The sequence below is a fragment of the Vombatus ursinus genome, unplaced genomic scaffold (assembly GCF_900497805.2).
Source record: "Vombatus ursinus unplaced genomic scaffold, bare-nosed wombat genome assembly UNPS02014792.1, whole genome shotgun sequence".
Lineage (NCBI taxonomy): Eukaryota > Metazoa > Chordata > Mammalia > Diprotodontia > Vombatidae > Vombatus > Vombatus ursinus.
Window position 1 is genome coordinate 12,198,857 of NW_020954570.1, and position 16,873 is coordinate 12,215,729.

The 16,873-nt window shown below is 37.0% G+C and overlaps 1 protein-coding gene across 1 annotated transcript in view; it reads left to right on the plus strand.

The window, feature by feature from the left end:
* LMNB1 (lamin B1) overlaps window positions 1-16,873 on the plus strand; it is a 62,773-nt gene that overhangs the window by 15,598 nt on the left and 30,302 nt on the right. Inside the window, exons 3-6 of the mRNA XM_027869195.1 lie at window positions 8,186-8,342; window positions 9,661-9,786; window positions 10,280-10,450; window positions 11,823-11,948. Of these exons, the coding sequence (XP_027724996.1) occupies window positions 8,186-8,342; window positions 9,661-9,786; window positions 10,280-10,450; window positions 11,823-11,948 (580 nt within the window). The remainder of the gene's footprint in view (window positions 1-8,185; window positions 8,343-9,660; window positions 9,787-10,279; window positions 10,451-11,822; window positions 11,949-16,873) is intronic.

The window sequence follows — 16,873 nt, forward strand, 5'->3', positions numbered from 1 at the left end:
CTGACAAGTGCCAAGAGAATTCTCTATAGTTATTTTCCTACATGAGGAATCAAAGGCATTATAGAGGTGCTTATGTTTTTTCCCCTCCTTTAGGGATTCTATGTGTGAAATGCTAATGCAGATTCTAAAACACAAAAGATCCTTATAAGGAGATAGAGGTCTTATTTATTAATATAGCTATTTGCAAATCTGTGTGTGTATGTATGTAGACTATAGCAAACAGTATTGATTTATATTCTTTGGAGTAAGGAAGTGATAGCACTTGCAATTATAAAATTCTCAGAACAAAACTGTATTTTTATTCATATAAGAAGGGTGATAGAAATCACAATTTAATAGGCCCTATAGCATCTACCTCTGACACCCCACCCCCATCCCGTTTGTTTTAACCATTAAACTAGTTGTAACCTTAATTGTATTATCTAGGATACTTTAAAGTTTCCATTATAAAAATTCGAGGAGTTCCATACAATATTCTTTGTCCCAAGACCCTCATAATGATGGCCCTGTCTGTTTTAAAGGCAGCATTTTCCCAAGTAGTTGACATAACTTGAGAGTGAAATAGTTAAAGTGATAATGTTTCTATTTCATTATTGAATGGAGGCTTCTTCAGCAGTGTCAGTGAGGTGCTCTCATCAGAATTAAAAGTCAGCACTTCTTTCTAGTGATTTATTGGCCTGTAAGAACGGCACTCTGTCCCACACAAATTAATTTCATAATGTGTATCTGTTGCGTATTGCTCTAGAGATCAAATATAAAATCCCTTTGGCATTTAAAGCTCTTCACAAGGGAGTTGGAAAGCTGGTTTGATATATTGACGGTCACTTGAGTGACTGCTCCCCATCGGCTAAGTTAGTCCACTGCTTGCCGTAGGACTGACCCCTTCCTACCTTGCCAATCTTCTTATATGCTACTCCCCATCCAGTACTCTAGAGTTCGGCCATACTAGCCTGCTTGCTGTTTCTCTTTTCTGATAATCCATCTCCCATCTTTATGTCTTTGTTTGCACTTGGTGAGTTCCCCATACCTGGAATATTTCCAAGTCCCAAATCCCTACTTGTAGAACCATGGTTTTCCTTTAAGACTCAGCCCAAGTGCCACCTCCTCTATGAAGGCTTTCTTCTCCCTCCCATCTATGAGGGCCAATCCCTCTTAAGATTACCTTCTATTAACTCTGTGTTTGTTTTATAAGTTTTTCATTATTTATATATTATAGTTAATCATATTATACAATTATATAATGTTATATTATTACATGTTATATGTATTATTTATATGATTACTTTCTATTAACTGTACTGATTTAATAAGTTCTGATTTATGTATGTTATCTGTTAGAATGTAAACTCCTTTAGAGTAGGCACTACATTTTCTTTTTCTTGTTTCTTCCGTTTTAAACACAGTGCCTTGACCTTAGTAACCACTTAATAATGTTTGTTGATTGATTGATAAAGTAGTTCTGTGGTCCATATTTTTCTTTGCAATCTCATTTGTTGTTTTCCTTTATCTGGAGTGGGTCATTGCTTATTTGTTTCATTATTTGTTGGGTTGGTTTTGGATTCTTCTTAGCAATTAAAGATCTTCATATAATTCTGCATTTTCCTTGGTAGGTTGTTATAGGAATAAGTGTAAATTAATATGAAGTGTCAGAATTTTTGTTGTAAAGCTGTGGTCTGATTATGAACATTGATTATCTTTCTATGTAAGTACTATGGGAGGGATTCATATTTATATATTAATGAGTTTTACTATAATATTATATATTTAGTCTGAAAGAATTTGCCTCCTGCTTTCGGGCTTCATTCCTGAGCAGCTCAACTCTTGATAAGCCAGGGGCTTCCCAGATTCCATGAACTGTGACTAGATCAGAAGGACTTGGTGGAAAAGTCATTTCTCTGACACATTCTGGCTATGTGTCGCTGGATAAGTTCCCTAACCTCTCCTAAGTATATAAATTGCAGAAAAGGGTGCTTATCTCCTTTTGTTCAGGGATGAAATCACAAGTCTGGAGTGTGTGTGTGTGTGTGTTTAAAACTTATAATTGAATTTGATGGAGGGAAATGCAGAGGACAATGAAAAAATTCGATGTTAATGGATTTCTGTAGATGAAACAGTGAATCTATTTCATTATTTTTGTATATTTCAAATTAACATGGTATTTCCAGTAAAGACTTAATGATCTATGTCCCCTTCTGAAATGTGCCCATATAGTGGAAATGTGCCTTCAATAAATGTAGAAAAAGCTTTTGACAAAGTACAACACTGTTCTATGCTAAAAAACCTACAAAGTGTAGGTAGAGGGATCTTTTTTTTTTTTAATTTATTTTTAGTTTTCAACATTCACTTCCACAAGATTTTGAGTTCCAAATTTTCTCCCCGTCTCGTCCTTCCCCTCACCCCAAGATGGCATGCATTCTGTATAACCCTTCCCCTAATCTGCCCTCCCTTCTATCTCTCCCCCCCCTTCTCTTATACCCTTCCCCTTCTATGTTCATGTAGGGCAGGATAGATTTCTATACCCCATTTCCTATATTTCTTATTTCCCAGTTGCATGTGAAAACAATTTTTTTTTTTAGACAATTGTGGTTAAGTCACTTGTCCAGGATCACACAGCTAGTGTCAGGTGTTTGGTGTGAGGCCGGATTTGAACTCAGGTCCTCCTGACTTCGGGGGCCGGTGCTCTAACCACTGAACCACTTAGCTGCCCCGAAAACAATTTTTTTTAACATGTTTTTAAAACTTTGGGTTTGAAATTTTCTCCCTTCCTCCCTCACCATCCACCCTCATTGAAAAGGCAAGCAACTCAATACAGGTTATACATGTGTAGTCATGCAAAATACATCCATAGTAGTCATGTTGTGAAAAACCAAGTATATTTCCCTTCATACTATCCCGCCCCCCCATTTTTTTCTATTCTCTCTTTTGACCCTGTCCTAGAGGGATCTTTTTTAAGAAATCATGAAAAACATCTATCTGAAATCAAAAGAGCATCATATGAAATGGGGGTGTACTATCTTTTCTAGTAAATGCAGGAGTGAGGAAAGGATGTCCACATCTTGATATGGTTCTGGAAATGTTAGCAACAGCAGTAAGACAAGAGAAGGGAGTTAAAGATATAAAGATAGGTAAAGAGGAGTTAAAATCCCTGTTTGTTGATGATATGACAGTTTACTTGTAAAGTCCTGGGGAATCAATAATGATACTGATTGAGACTATTAGTAATTTTAGTAAAGGTGCAGTCTACAAAATCCTCAAAAATCAACAACATTTCTATGTAATAGTAACAAGACAAAACAAACAGTAATAGAAAGGCAATTCTTATTCCAAATACCTATAAGATGGTTAGACTGTCTGGGGATCAACCTACCAAAGGTTATAGAAAACTTGTATAGATTCAATTGCAAAGTACTCCTTAAAAAAATAGAGAACAATTTAAATAGCTGGAGGAATATTCAGTGTTCATGATTAGGCCATGCCACTATAATAAAAATGACAATACTACCAAAATTAATTTACACTTTTAATGCTATATCAATCAAATTACCAAGGAGGTACTTTACAAAACTTAATCAAAATAATAATAAAATTAATTTACAAAAACAAAAATATCTAGAACATCAAGGGCAATTATGTAAAGAAGTAGAGCAGAAGAGGAAAATAGCACTTCCAGACCACAAACTACATTATGTGTACCTTTAGAAAGAAGTCTTTCTTGGTCTTTCTGTTGTCATTCTGTTGTTGTATACATTTATTCACTTCTCTTGGAGTTTTGTTGTTAAGGGTGTTTGAGAAGCAACTAATCTCTTCAGTTGTAATTTTCTTTCTAAAAATGTTTCTAACTTTATTATTGAACAACCATCTTTTTTCTTGTATAGTTAAGCTCAGATTTGCCAGGTAGGTCACCCTGATATTTGTTTCTTCTCCTCCTGTTAGAATATTAGCATTAGATCATAGTGCAGCATCTGCCAATTGCTCAAATTGGTTTTCTGGACTCTTGCTGTTCAAAGTTCCTATTCAGTTCTGGTCTTTTATTTAAGCATTAGAAAATGCTTAAAAGTCTTCTATTCTATTAAAGGTTTATTTTTCCCCCTTGTAGGATTTTTTCTCAGCTTTGGCAGGTCAGTTTTTCTTGGTTGTAAACCTTTCTCTTTTGCCTTTTGGAATGTTGTATTTCAACATTTTTAGTAGAAGCTGACAGGCCTTGTGTGAGCCTAATTATGATTCATTGGAACTTGAACTCTTTTCTTAATGCTTAAGGTATTTTGCCTTTGATGGGAGCTCTAAATTTTTACTGTAACATTCCTGGGACCTGGGACTTTTGCTTTTGGGCTTCCTTCCAAGAGTTAATAGGTGGATTATTTCTGTTGTTACCCTCTGGTTCTAATAGTTCTGGTCAGTTTTCATTTTTCATTTCTTGAAATCTGGTATCAAGGGTGGGGTCTATGATCTCAGCTACTGGGCAATCTGAGGATAAGGGGGATCTCTTGAGCTTGAGAATCACATCGAATTTGTGCTGATTGGACTTCTAAACTAAGTTGAGCATTAGTAGGGTGAATAAGAGGCCCCCAGTGTATCCAAGGAGTTGCAAACCAGCCAGGGTTAGAAATAGAGTAGGTCAAAGCTTCCATGTCTATCAGTAGAAGGATTGGACGCATGAGAAGCCCATATACTTTCAGTCTAGGTAAGATAGAGAGATGACTTTCAAAAGAAGGAAAGCAGCATAGAAAGAAGAGAGAGGAAATAAGTGAAATATAGTGTACAGCCCCCACCTCCACCCCCCTTTTGTTTAATCATGGTTTTCAGAGAGTCCAGTGATTCTTTTTTTTTTCCTTGCTTTTTGGTGAGGCAGTTGGGGTTAAGTGACTTGCCCAGGGTCACACAGCTAGTAAGTGTCAAGTGTCTGAGGCCAGATTTGAATCCAGTGGTTCTTAAATAGCCTTTCCTCGGCCTATTTTCTAGGTCAGTTGTTTTTGATAATTTCCAACTTTTTTAATCTTTTGATTTTGTTCTAAGATTTCTTACTGTTTCGTAGAGTCTCGTTGATTTCTATTTGGTCTCTTCTGATTTTTCAGAGATTCCTTCCTTGTTCACCACTTACTTTAAGCTTTCACACTTTTTCTTCTAACTTATTCCCCTAATTCTTTCCTCAAAAGGTTTTTTTTTTCCCTTACTCTATTTCTTCTAGGTTGTCAAGTAGTCCTGTGGCAAATCTGTTTTTTCTTTTGAGTCTCTGGATATGGATTTAGTGGATATGGAGTTAGATTTGTAATAATTTTTTCATATTAGTTAGTGTCTTCTTTATTTTACTCACCTCTCTAGCTTTAGTTGTAAATTGTGACTTTGTGGCAGGTGCTGGGTCCCCACCCCCTCCTGGGCTTTTGGAAGGAATATTCACTCTACTTCTACTCACCCTGGGACTCCTGGGTTCTTGTGTTGACCTCTGCTTCTGGGAAACCAGGTCTCTATTCCACTTCTGCCTCCTGCCCTGGATCTTTGAGCTTCACAATTCTTGATTTTGGGGGCTTTGTCTGGTAGTCAGGATAAGAGTACTACCTAGGTCAGAGCCATTGGAACCTGGGCTGAGTCTCAGCACTGCAGTGCCAGGGTGGTTGCTAACCTTGATAACCCAACCCTGAGGTTAATTCAGCAGAGCCCTCTGCTCTTATTGGTTCCCAAGGCAGGCTTGCAGGCTGTACATATCATCCTAGTGCTTATGCCTGCTTGGCTGGAGGAGCCCCTTTTCCTATTGCCCAGGGCTGACTAGGTGAAGACCTGGTGTGGAAGAGATCACTTTTTTTTTTTTTTAAAGGCAATCAGGGTTAAGTGACTTGCTCAGGGTCACTCAGCTAAGTGTCCAAGGCCAGATTTGAACTGGGGTCCTCCTGACTCCAGGGCTGGTGCTCTCTCCACTGCACTATCTAGATCACCTTTTGTAATTTCTTTATGGATTTCTTAAGCAATATTTGTTCTGGTGTGAATTTTAGGATTTTTCTAGAGTACCTGTATAGGAGCTAAGTAGGTCTGCCATTTGTTAAGGAAGTCTGTTGGCCAGAATTCTCTCATACGTTAGAGTTACTGTGGGAAGCATTTATGTAAGAAATGAGAAACAAGGTCCTCTCACAGCCATAATTTCGGGGCTTCAGGAAATGTCAACAATTATCTAGTTCCATTTGGAATAAAGTACCCTGATTTTAAATTGTTAATGTGCATAGTGTTGTTTATTTTTTTTTTAATAGTTAGGAATTTTTCAAGCAGTCTTCAGTTAAGTCTTGTGACTTACAAATCCAAGATTTGAAATATTATTTAAGCAAATTTAAGCATTTTACGTCTAAGATAATTTTTGGCAAGAGAAGCTACTGTGTGGTAGAAAATTGAGCAAAAAATAAAATATAAGTAAATTTCCTATTTCATGACATTTATTTGTCAGTTGGTTACTTTAATGTTGAATAACAAATCAAGAAATAATTTTTTACATGTTTAGTTTAGATATTGTTTTGATTTTTCAAATTTTTCAATATGACAGAATTTTACTAGAAATCCATTTCCTAAACTCATGCACTAATAGTAGAAATGTACTAGAAAAGGATGTCTGGAAATTTAACATTGTGGGGGAATTTTATACAGCACTAGTTAAGAGTACAAGTAGTTTAAATGAGCTTTACTGTTTCATAAAATTTCTATTATATAATATGCTAAATGTATTCAAATCATTCTTAGGTTTTATATAATTCAGTTTTATGGGGAATAAATTTAGGAATACAGTAAAATCACATTAAATTGTACCATACTAATTTGAAATTGGTTGCAGCAATACTTGTAATAGTATATGCATAAGTTGACAATTTCTTCTGTGATATTTTAGGTTCTTATTTGTAAATAAGAAGATAATCCAAAACCATTGTGCATTTCCAAGCAAGAGTTTAAGAAATTGAAAATTTTTTTCAATTATGGGTTCAGGATTTTTCTCTAGTAAAGGCCTTTCTGTTTGTGGCATGAGAAGCAGTGTTCCCTATATGTTAGAGAGATGGCCTTCAGACTAGGAAGACCTAAATTGAAGTGCTGCTTCTGATATGTAGTGTCTTTGTGACCATGGGGAACTTATCCTCTAAGTGTGCCAGGTTCACTCCCCAGGTTGCACTATCAGTTGCAAAGAAGGTGCTAATATGGTATGATGAATTTCCTTATCCAGAGTTCCCCATGCCAATAAAATTACGGATCTGATTTCTAATCCCCTATGGTGGTGGTATACTGTATTTTGAAGAGGCATCGCAGTATTGAAAATCACTGGATTTTCAGGGTCAGAAGATTTAATTTCAACCACTCTGATGACCTTGCACAAGTAATTGAAGGAAACTGATTCACCATCTACCTCACAGTTGCCTTCAAAGTACATTGTAAACCTTGAAGGTTCACTTATGAATATGAGCTTTTATTCTTATGTCATTTATGCCTATTTTAATCATGTTTTGTTTACCATTTGAGTCTATGGATAGTACTTGAATGTGGTTTTTTTTAATTTTTATTTTTTTTAAGAAAAAATCTATGTTTTTACTTGGTCAATCTAGCCTCCCACTTTTGTTTTCTTAAGAGTGTGTGTGTGTGTGTGTGTGTGTGTGTGTGTGCACGCGCGCGCGAGTGTGAGTGTTTTGGGTGGGGGGAGGGTGGGTAGTATATACTTCTTTTGGCATCTTAATATAGAAAATGGGCTAGAATTCTGAGTACCCCTTCTGGCCATTCAGGACTCATGGCATACAGAGCTAACCTTAGAGTCAAGAAGACCTGGGTTTAAGTCCAGCCTTTAACGTATGGCAAGTGATTTAAAGTCGCAATGTTTCAGGCAGCTCTCTAAGATTAAAAGTTGTAAAGTAGGTGCAGATGTAGGATGGTAAAAGGAGTTTCTGCCTGGGAAGTGTCCTCCTCCCCATCCCTAAATAGAATGGTAGGTCCAATAAAAGACAAAATAGCACAACCTTTTTGAAGTAGACTGAATTTTTAAAAGTGGTCCTTTGGTGACTTGTCTGGTTTCAGCAGGATATGTTCTTCCTTTTTTAAAAAGCAACAACATACGTTAACTCAGTTTTTTTAATTGCCTTTTTGGGGAAGGTGGAGGCATATAAAGTAGGCAGTACAGAGTCATTTTAGAGTGTTCTGAGACTGTGTCACAGCTTTCTCAAATTTGTTGTAGTTATGCCAAGAAGGAATCTGATCTCAATGGTGCCCAGATTAAGCTTAGAGAATATGAGGCTTCGCTGAATTCCAAAGAGGCTGCCTTGGCTACAGCACTGGGAGACAAGAAGAGCCTGGAGGGTGACGTGGAGGAGCTAAGGGACCAAATTGTGCAGGTGAGATAAACTGAAGTCCTGCATTCAGGACATGACAGTAGGTTAACTGTCCTGTCGTTGTTAATTCTTTGTAGTCTGCCCTTGGCCAGAGTTGGATTTTAAAAAAAAAAGTCTTGAGGTTATTAACAAAGAAAAATACAGTTAACTTAACAGTTATTCATGGACTGATCATCCAGTTTATGGATTAAGTAGTTTTTTTTTTTCCTTTTCGTCTTTCCCCTAAGGTGACCTTGTGATACAATGGGAAGAGCCTGGGATTTAGAGTCAGAGGACCTGGGTTCAAATCCTAACTTTGCCACTGTTTGACCTTGGGCAAGTTACTTAATTTTTCTGGGTGTCATTTTTCTTATCTATAAAATGTGGGGATTAAATTATAAGAGCGTATAATATCCCTTCCAGCTCTAATTCTATGACTCTAAGACTCCACAGGCGCTAACTCCATTTTTATCCCTTCTTATCCTCTTTATTCATTCCTCCTCATTTCCATCTCCTGGCTTCTCTGACTTCTAAAGATCTTAGCAAAAATCCTACCTTTCTGCAAGAAGCCTTTGCTAATCCTCCTTAATACTAGTGCCTTCCCCCAAGCTTGTCTCTGTGTCTTCTTGGTACATTGGGTTTTTTGTTTGTTTGGAGTTTCTTTTTTTGCACGTTCTCTCCCCCATTAGACTGTAAGTTCTTTAAGAGCAGGAGCTGTTTTTTGACTTTTCTCTGTATATGCTACTCTTAGCACAATGCCTGGCACAAAGTAAATGTTTAATAAATGCTTGTTGACTTGACTTGCTTACTTTTCAAAAATCGAGGTAAATAGAGTCATAATTACGCTGCTCTGATAAAAGGAAAAGGATAAAATAAATGACCAAAATTAAAAACTTGAATTTCCAATTCAGTTAAAAAAATTTCCATTCAGAAAATATTTCTTAAACTCCTTCTGTGTGCCAAGACATTTTTGAATATTTAGCTGTATTCAAGAGATGAATGAAATACTGTGTCTGCCTTAATGAAGTTTACAGTCAGGAGGAGGATGAATTTTATTTATCTTTTCTTTCTCATTCTCCATTAGCAGAAAGTAAGAATTCACTTGATGTTGCTTTTTGCTTTTATGGCTAAGCTTGGTATAATTGGAGTGGACATTTAAATATTCAGTTCAGTAAGATACCAACATTATAACAAATATATGATTATGGTATGTAAAATTTAGTAAGTTTGATTTGACTCACAGCTTCAGATTTTCTTACCATAAACTATGATATGACTATTATATACAGAGATTCTTTTTTCCATCTATATTTATTACCACTAATTATATTACTTTTTCTAGCTGGAAGCTTCCTTAGCAGCTACCAAGAATCAGTTAGCAGATGAAACCTTACTCAAAGTGGACCTTGAGAACCATTGTCAAAGCCTTACTGAAGACCTGGAGTTTCGAAAAAATATGTATGAGGAGGTAAAAATATAACTTAAAACTTTAAAGTCAAAACGAAAAATACTCTTACAGAGGTTGATCTTTTAAAATTATGTTTACTTACATTGGAGAATTGCCCTTTACCCATCTGAAAAGGGGTGATGTAGATAAATTGCTCAAGACCACTGCTGCTGACCAGACAAGGAACTGAAATTACTGTAATCAAAAATGTGATCTTTTTCATACACTTTCTGAAGACTTTATCAGAAACAGCTTGTTGCTGATTGGTTTCTTTTACTGATGCTTTCTTTTACTAGAAATGATGGTCATTCACAATTTTGCTTTAGTAGTTAATCCTAGTGTTTAGTACCCTGATGATCAGTCAGTTTTTTTTCCTTGATAGCTGAAAAGTGGTTAATGAGTACCAGGCATAAGTTAGGCATGAGAATGCTAACCTGTGCAATTTCACATTACTTTTGTGTCTGATGTTCTGATGGAGGGAGATGAATTGTTGTTGTCTTTTCTCTTTTCCTAGGAGATCAATGAAACCAGAAGAAAGCATGAAACGCGCTTAGTAGAAGTGGATTCTGGGCGCCAGATTGAGTACGAGTACAAATTGGCTCAAGCAGTCCATGAGATGAGAGAACAGCACAATGAGCAAGTGAAGCTGTACAAACAGGAGCTGGAACAGAGTTATCATGCCAAAGTGAGAAAATTTTTTATTGGAGTGGACTTGTGATTTCATTAGTACAGTACGGGGAACTTCTGATAAGGAACCTTCTGTACTAATGCAGGTCGCCACTTGCTCAGCAACTTAAAGTCTTAAAGAGTTGCCTGAGGTTGCAACTACAAGGTTAAGTCATTTGGCTGGGTCACATAACCAATCTGGCAGAGACAGTACTTGAACCTGGGTCTTCTTATCTTTGAGGCAGGCTCTCTATCCACTGCTCCATATAGGATGCCTTGCCTTTTTAAAAATAATTGTTTAAAAAATTTCTAATCACTACACAGGGTACAGCATAAAGTCATTGCCAGAATTTTTAGTTGCAGCTAAGTTTTACATTTCTGAAATGAATCACAAATTTGAATTGGTAGACAAATTATTCCTCTTCTATGCAGTTGCAGATTTTCTTAGTGTCATATAAACCAAGCAGTGTTGGGAATCACCAAAAGAACCGTATTTTTAATTCAGACAAAGACCTATGTGGCCAGTATGTCCCCTTGACCTCTCTCATCATGATGCAGCGGGTAGAGTACTGGACCTCGGATAGAGAAGACCTGAGTTCAGATGTGGCTTCAGAAACTTTCCAGTTGTGTGATCCTGTGCAAATTACTTAACCTACTCTGAGGATATATATGAGGCATACACCTCATTTTCCTTAACTGTAGCACCTACCTCCCAGGGTTGTTGTGAGGATTAAATGAGATAGTATTTATGAAGTGCTTAGCACGGTGTTTGGCACATAGTAGGCACTTAATAAATGCTTTTTTCCTTTCTTCCTTATTGTGGAGAAACCTAAGTCTTTCAAAGTTAATTGGGGATTTTTGTTTGTTTTAACAAAGGCTATTTATAGAACTTCATGCTATAGTAATATGCCTTATATCTGATTTTAAACAAGCTTAAACTTACTATCTCTTGATTATTCTTGGTTTATAGAATCAGGCTAGTTAATTAGTTAATTAACCTAGTAGGTTAAGGATCTGATATACTTAATATTTTTTCTGTCCAAGTAACCCACACCAGAATTGATATTTCCCAGTTATCTAATTAGAAGTTTACATGAGATGTTAAAAATTGAATGGAAAAAACACAATATTAAAAGCTTTGGGGCCATCACTAGCCTTATCATTAACTCACTGAAACTGTCCACGTAGCAAGTAATTTCACGTCTAGGGCCAGTTTAGACTGTTAGTTCTCAGTTTCAAGATCAGGAAGCTTCATGATGCTTTTCCTGTATTTAAGCAACTCTTTACTAGCAGAATTATTTATGAAATGTCTCTTGTTGACTCATGCTTCTGCTTTTGTTTAGTGCTTATTTACGTGATGAAACTGACTTTATTTTATTTATTTTGTTTAGCTTGAAAATGCTAGATTGTCCTCAGAGATGACCACATCCACTGTCAATAGTGCCAGGGAAGAACTGATGGAAAGTCATATGAGGATTGAGAGCCTTTCTTCTCAGCTTTCTAACTTACAGAAAGAGGTAAGCTAGTATTTGCTGTTCAGAATAAAAATCATCTGACATGGTCTTTATTATTTATTTATTCTTTTGCCTTGTTTATGTCTTTGCCCTAATAACAATATTGCTGTCATCTTGTGTTTATATAGCACTTTATACTTTTCAGAGAACTGTTTCACAAAGTATCTTATTTGATCCTTCTAACAAGCCTGTAAATTAGGAAAGGAAGGCATCATTACCCCTGCTTTAGAAATGAGTAATCCAAGGCTAAGTTAAATGACTTGTTCAGGGCTACGTGAGCTGGAACCAAAATCCAATAATTTCTTCATTATTTGATTCAGTCCTCAGATTTGTCTTAACTCTTCTCTATTCTTCTCTCAAACCTCATTTCTCTTACATCATTCAAGAAAGTCATTGTGAAGAATAATTACAAATGAGAAAAATGTTATATCTTACATGTATAATGTGAATGAGCTTTTTGAGCGTGAGATGAGTTAAGGTCAAGGAACATTTTTGTTAGAAATTTTCAGTTTCTTAGATGTTATTATAATAATCAAAGTTTATTTAACCAGACCCTTACTGCAGCAAGGCACTTTTCAGATGTCCTTCATTGATTCACCATCCTGTCCCCACAGAAACTTAATCAAACCTTTTGATCCCTCCTCAAACCTTGAATGAATCCCCATCCTCCTAGCTGAGAACCTTCTTTGCAAACACTGAGTCCATTTGTTGAGATCTCCTTTACCTCCCCCCTTCCTCATCTCACATCACTCAGATGCCTTCTGCTGCTGTCTTCTCTTTCACTCCCGTCTCACTTGAAGAAGTGCCCTTTTTTTTTTTTTTTTTTTAACCAAGGCAAATCCCCCTACATGCAAAAGTGATCCTATTTTATTCATCTTTTCTAGTAGGTTGTCTCCTCTGTCATCCCCACTCAACTTGTTAATCTTCAATCTCTCTCTGTCAAGGCTGCTTCTCCACTACCTACAAACATGCCGTGACTTACCCAGGTTCCAAAAACCTTCACTTGACCCACTTATCCATAGTAACTATCATATTACATCTTTCCTCTCTTAATGGCTCAAATCCTTGAGGAGGTGGTCTACAACAGATACATTCACTTTTTTTCCTCTCACTCTTCACAACTCTCTACAATCTAGCTTCCAGCCTCATCATTCATTTGAAATTTCTCACTCCAAAGTTATTAATAATCTCTTTATTGCCAAATCTAGTGATCTTTTCTCTATCTTCATCCTTTTTTCCTTCTCTGTAGCTTTTGACATTGTTGATGACCCTCTTCTCTGTGATACTCTCTTCTCCAGGTTTCAATGACACTTCTCTTTTCTACTTCTCCTTCTACATACCTGCATATCTGACCCCTGCTTCTAAATCTCCTTTGCTAGATCTTCGTCCAGGTTGTGCGCCTAACCGTAAATGTTCCCCATGGCTCTTTCCTGGGTCCTTTTCTCCCTGTATACTATTTCCCTTGGTAATTTCATCAGTTCCCACAGATTCTATTATCACCTCTGTGAAGATGATTCTAAAATCTACTTGTTCAGCTCTTATTCTTTCCTAACCTCTAATCTTTTATATCTCCAGATATTTATTTCCAATCTTAAATTGATTGTCTTGTAGACATGTTAAACTCATTGTGTTCAAAACTGAACCTATTATCTTTCCCCCCTAATCTTTCTCTCTTCTTACAGTGGAGTTTACGGCCATCCTCTCAGTAACCCTGGCTAGCAGCCTGGGTGTCATCATCAGCTCCTTACTATCTTTCATCTCCTATATCCAATCCATTATCTAATTCTGATTATTCTGTCTTTGTTAACATCTCTCATATTCTCTCGTATATTCCCTGTTTTCTGCTCTGATATTGCCACCACCCTAGTACGGGCCCTTATTACCTTCTACCTGAACTCAGTTTTGATGAAATGACTTTATGCTGTATCCTGTGTAGTGATTAGAAACTTTTTAAACAAATATTTTTAAAAGGGCAAGGCATCATGGAGTAGTGGATAGAGAGCCAGCCTCAAAGATAAGAAGACCCGGGTTCAAGTACTGTCTCTGCCAGATTGGCTATGTGGCTTCAAGGCAGTCTAGTCTGTCTGACACTTAGTTGTCAAATTGATCTTTCTAAAATGCAGGTCTGACCATGTCAGTTTTCCCACCCTACCACCCCCCAACCCCATTCAGTAAAATGCAGCACCTTCATATTACCTCTAGGATCAAATATAAAATCCTAAATCCTCTGTTTGGCATTCAAAGCCCTTCGTTACCTGTCCCCTTTTATGTTCTTACACTTTACTCCCTTCCATGTCCTCTGTGATCCATGACACTTAACTTCCTTGCTTTTCCTTGCACAAAACACTCCATTTTCTCCCTTTGTATGTTTTCAATGTCTTGCCCTCCTCATGGAGGAGGAGAATTCTCTCCTTCTTCATCTCTGCTTCATGGCTTCCCTGACTTCCTTCAAGTCCCAGCTAAAATCCCACTTTCCATAAGAAGTCTTTTCTTTTCCCCCAGTTGATTATTTCTGATTTATTCTGTATATATATCATGTTTGATTATAGTTGTTTGCATGTAGTCTTCCTCATTAGACTATGAGCTCCATGAGAACAGGGATTTTTTTTTTTTTAGTCCCCAGCACTTAGCACAGTGCCTGGTACATATTAGGTATTTAATAAATGCTTGTTGATTTGACTTTTTACATGTTTGACAAAGTGATTTTAAACTACTTTTATCCCTACAATTCCATAAGGTATTTGGTGTAAGTAGTAGTATTCCCAAGAGGCAGTATGATACTGTGGTTAAGAGTCAGGAAGTGGGGAAGAGGAGGAAGGAGATTGAGCATTTATACAGCACCTACTATGTGTCAGGCACTGTGCTTAGTGCTTTACAAATACTATCTCACAGTCTGACAAGGTAATGCTATTTATCTTCATTTTATAGTTGAGGAAACTGAGGCAAACAGCGGTTAAGTGACTTGCCTAGGGTCACATAGCTGGTGAGTGTCTGATGCCAAATTTGAACTCAAGTTTTCATGACTTTGAGCCCAACACTCCAAGCTTCCTCAGGAATACCTGAGTTTTAGTCTTGATCCTTGCATATACTCTATGACCTTGGGAAGGTCATTTAATTTCTCAGTACCCCAGGCAACTGAGGCCACTATGGGGAAGTGAAGGCAAAGACCCAAGAACAAATCCAGCCTCAGACAATGGCTCTCTGTGTGACCTTAGTCAAGTCACTTAATCTGTATTTGCCACAGTTTCCTCTGAGGTAGACGGTTGTTGTGTGGATCAAATGAGATAATATTTGTAAAGCACACTCACCATAGTGCCTAACACAAAGTAGGCATTATACAGATGCTGATTCCTTTCCCTTTTTTAAAACTAAATTGCAGAATAGTTATCAATCTTCCTTGTTGAAGGAGTTTTCTCATCTCCAGTTTCCTATAGCAATGAAGTCACAATGTGTGTACCAAAAAAAAATAGCATTCCCATTTTATAAATTAGAAAACTAAGACTCAAAAAGGTTAAGTGACTAGTTCAAGGTTATGTAGAAGTCCACATAACAATTTGTTTTTTAGACAGTTCCTACTGGATATCTCATAGGTATCTCAAACTTAACCAGTCCAGATAGATTTTGTTATCTCTATTTCCTTCCTATCCTTTTCCCCACCTTTTTTCTTCACTCTTCCTCACTTCCCCCCCCCCCCACCAAATTATTTTCCAGATCTTGCTATTTCTACCTTCACAACATGTCATACATCTGTCTTCTCTACCCACATAAGTACCACCTTAGTTCAATCACTCATCACCTGTCACCTAGATTATTGCAGCTGCCTCCTAATTGATCTTCTTTGACTCGCATCTCTCACTGACCTAGTCCTTCTTATACCTTGCTGCCAAAGTCATTTTCCTTAAGTGAAGATCTGACCATTTGATACCCCTACTCAATCAACACTAATGGCTTCCTATTGATTGCCTTTAGGACCAAGATGACAAAGTAGAAGGAAGCACAGTTCTATTCCTCCATTAAACAAACCAATTACTAAATAAATACCTTAGCTCTTTTTTGTAAGCAGTATTATATGATCTAGATCCTCTTAGGGATGAAAGTGAAAGGCTTCAGAACTCAGCTGTAAGAAATCTCATAAAATTCAAAAACAAAAGTAAAAATGAAAGACTTGGAGCTAAAAACTAAAGTGTGGAGAGATCCCTTGGGGGACTAAGTTGAAACTGAAAGACTTCAGTGCAAAAGAAATAACAAAACAGCACCTATGGTTAAGGAAAAAAAAAAATCTGTGTAAAGAGTAAAAGTCTCCACTCAGAGTGACAGTTCATTTTAGAGGGAGAAAATAGATTGAGGAATAAAAAGGCCTTAATGCGGTGAGGTAAATAAAAATAAGGAGGCTTCGGTTAGGCTTTTCCTACCAGGCATGAGCAACCTCAGATTGAACTGAAATTAGAGAAAAGACCTCTCTTTCTCCTCTCTTCTATATCTGCAGTTGACGTCTTTTTCTTTAGATGAGGAGAGGAGAACTCTGGTGTCTGGGGTAAAGGAGAAGGCACTGGTTGAAACCCTAACCTGAGGGCAGAATCTGGACTAAAGACCCTTCCTATCCCTTAATGAATGAGAGGAATTGCCTCTTATTCTCCCCTCTTCATTCTCTCCTTTCCCTCCTGTATTCCTGATGAGTAAAATGTATTTCTGCACCCCTCTCTGTGTGTATGTGTGTTCCTCCTTCCTTTGACCAATTCAGATGAAAGTGAAATTTAAGTGTTACCTACTCCTGTTACCCATGTTACCCAAATTATATAATTGTCCTCACTTATCTTCCCTCTTTTACCCTCTAGTTTATAATCCTTTCTCCCTCTCTTTCCTTTCTTCTTTTAAAATCATCAACGTTTAAAAAACAAATTTAAATAAAATGTCCAGGCCTTCTGTCT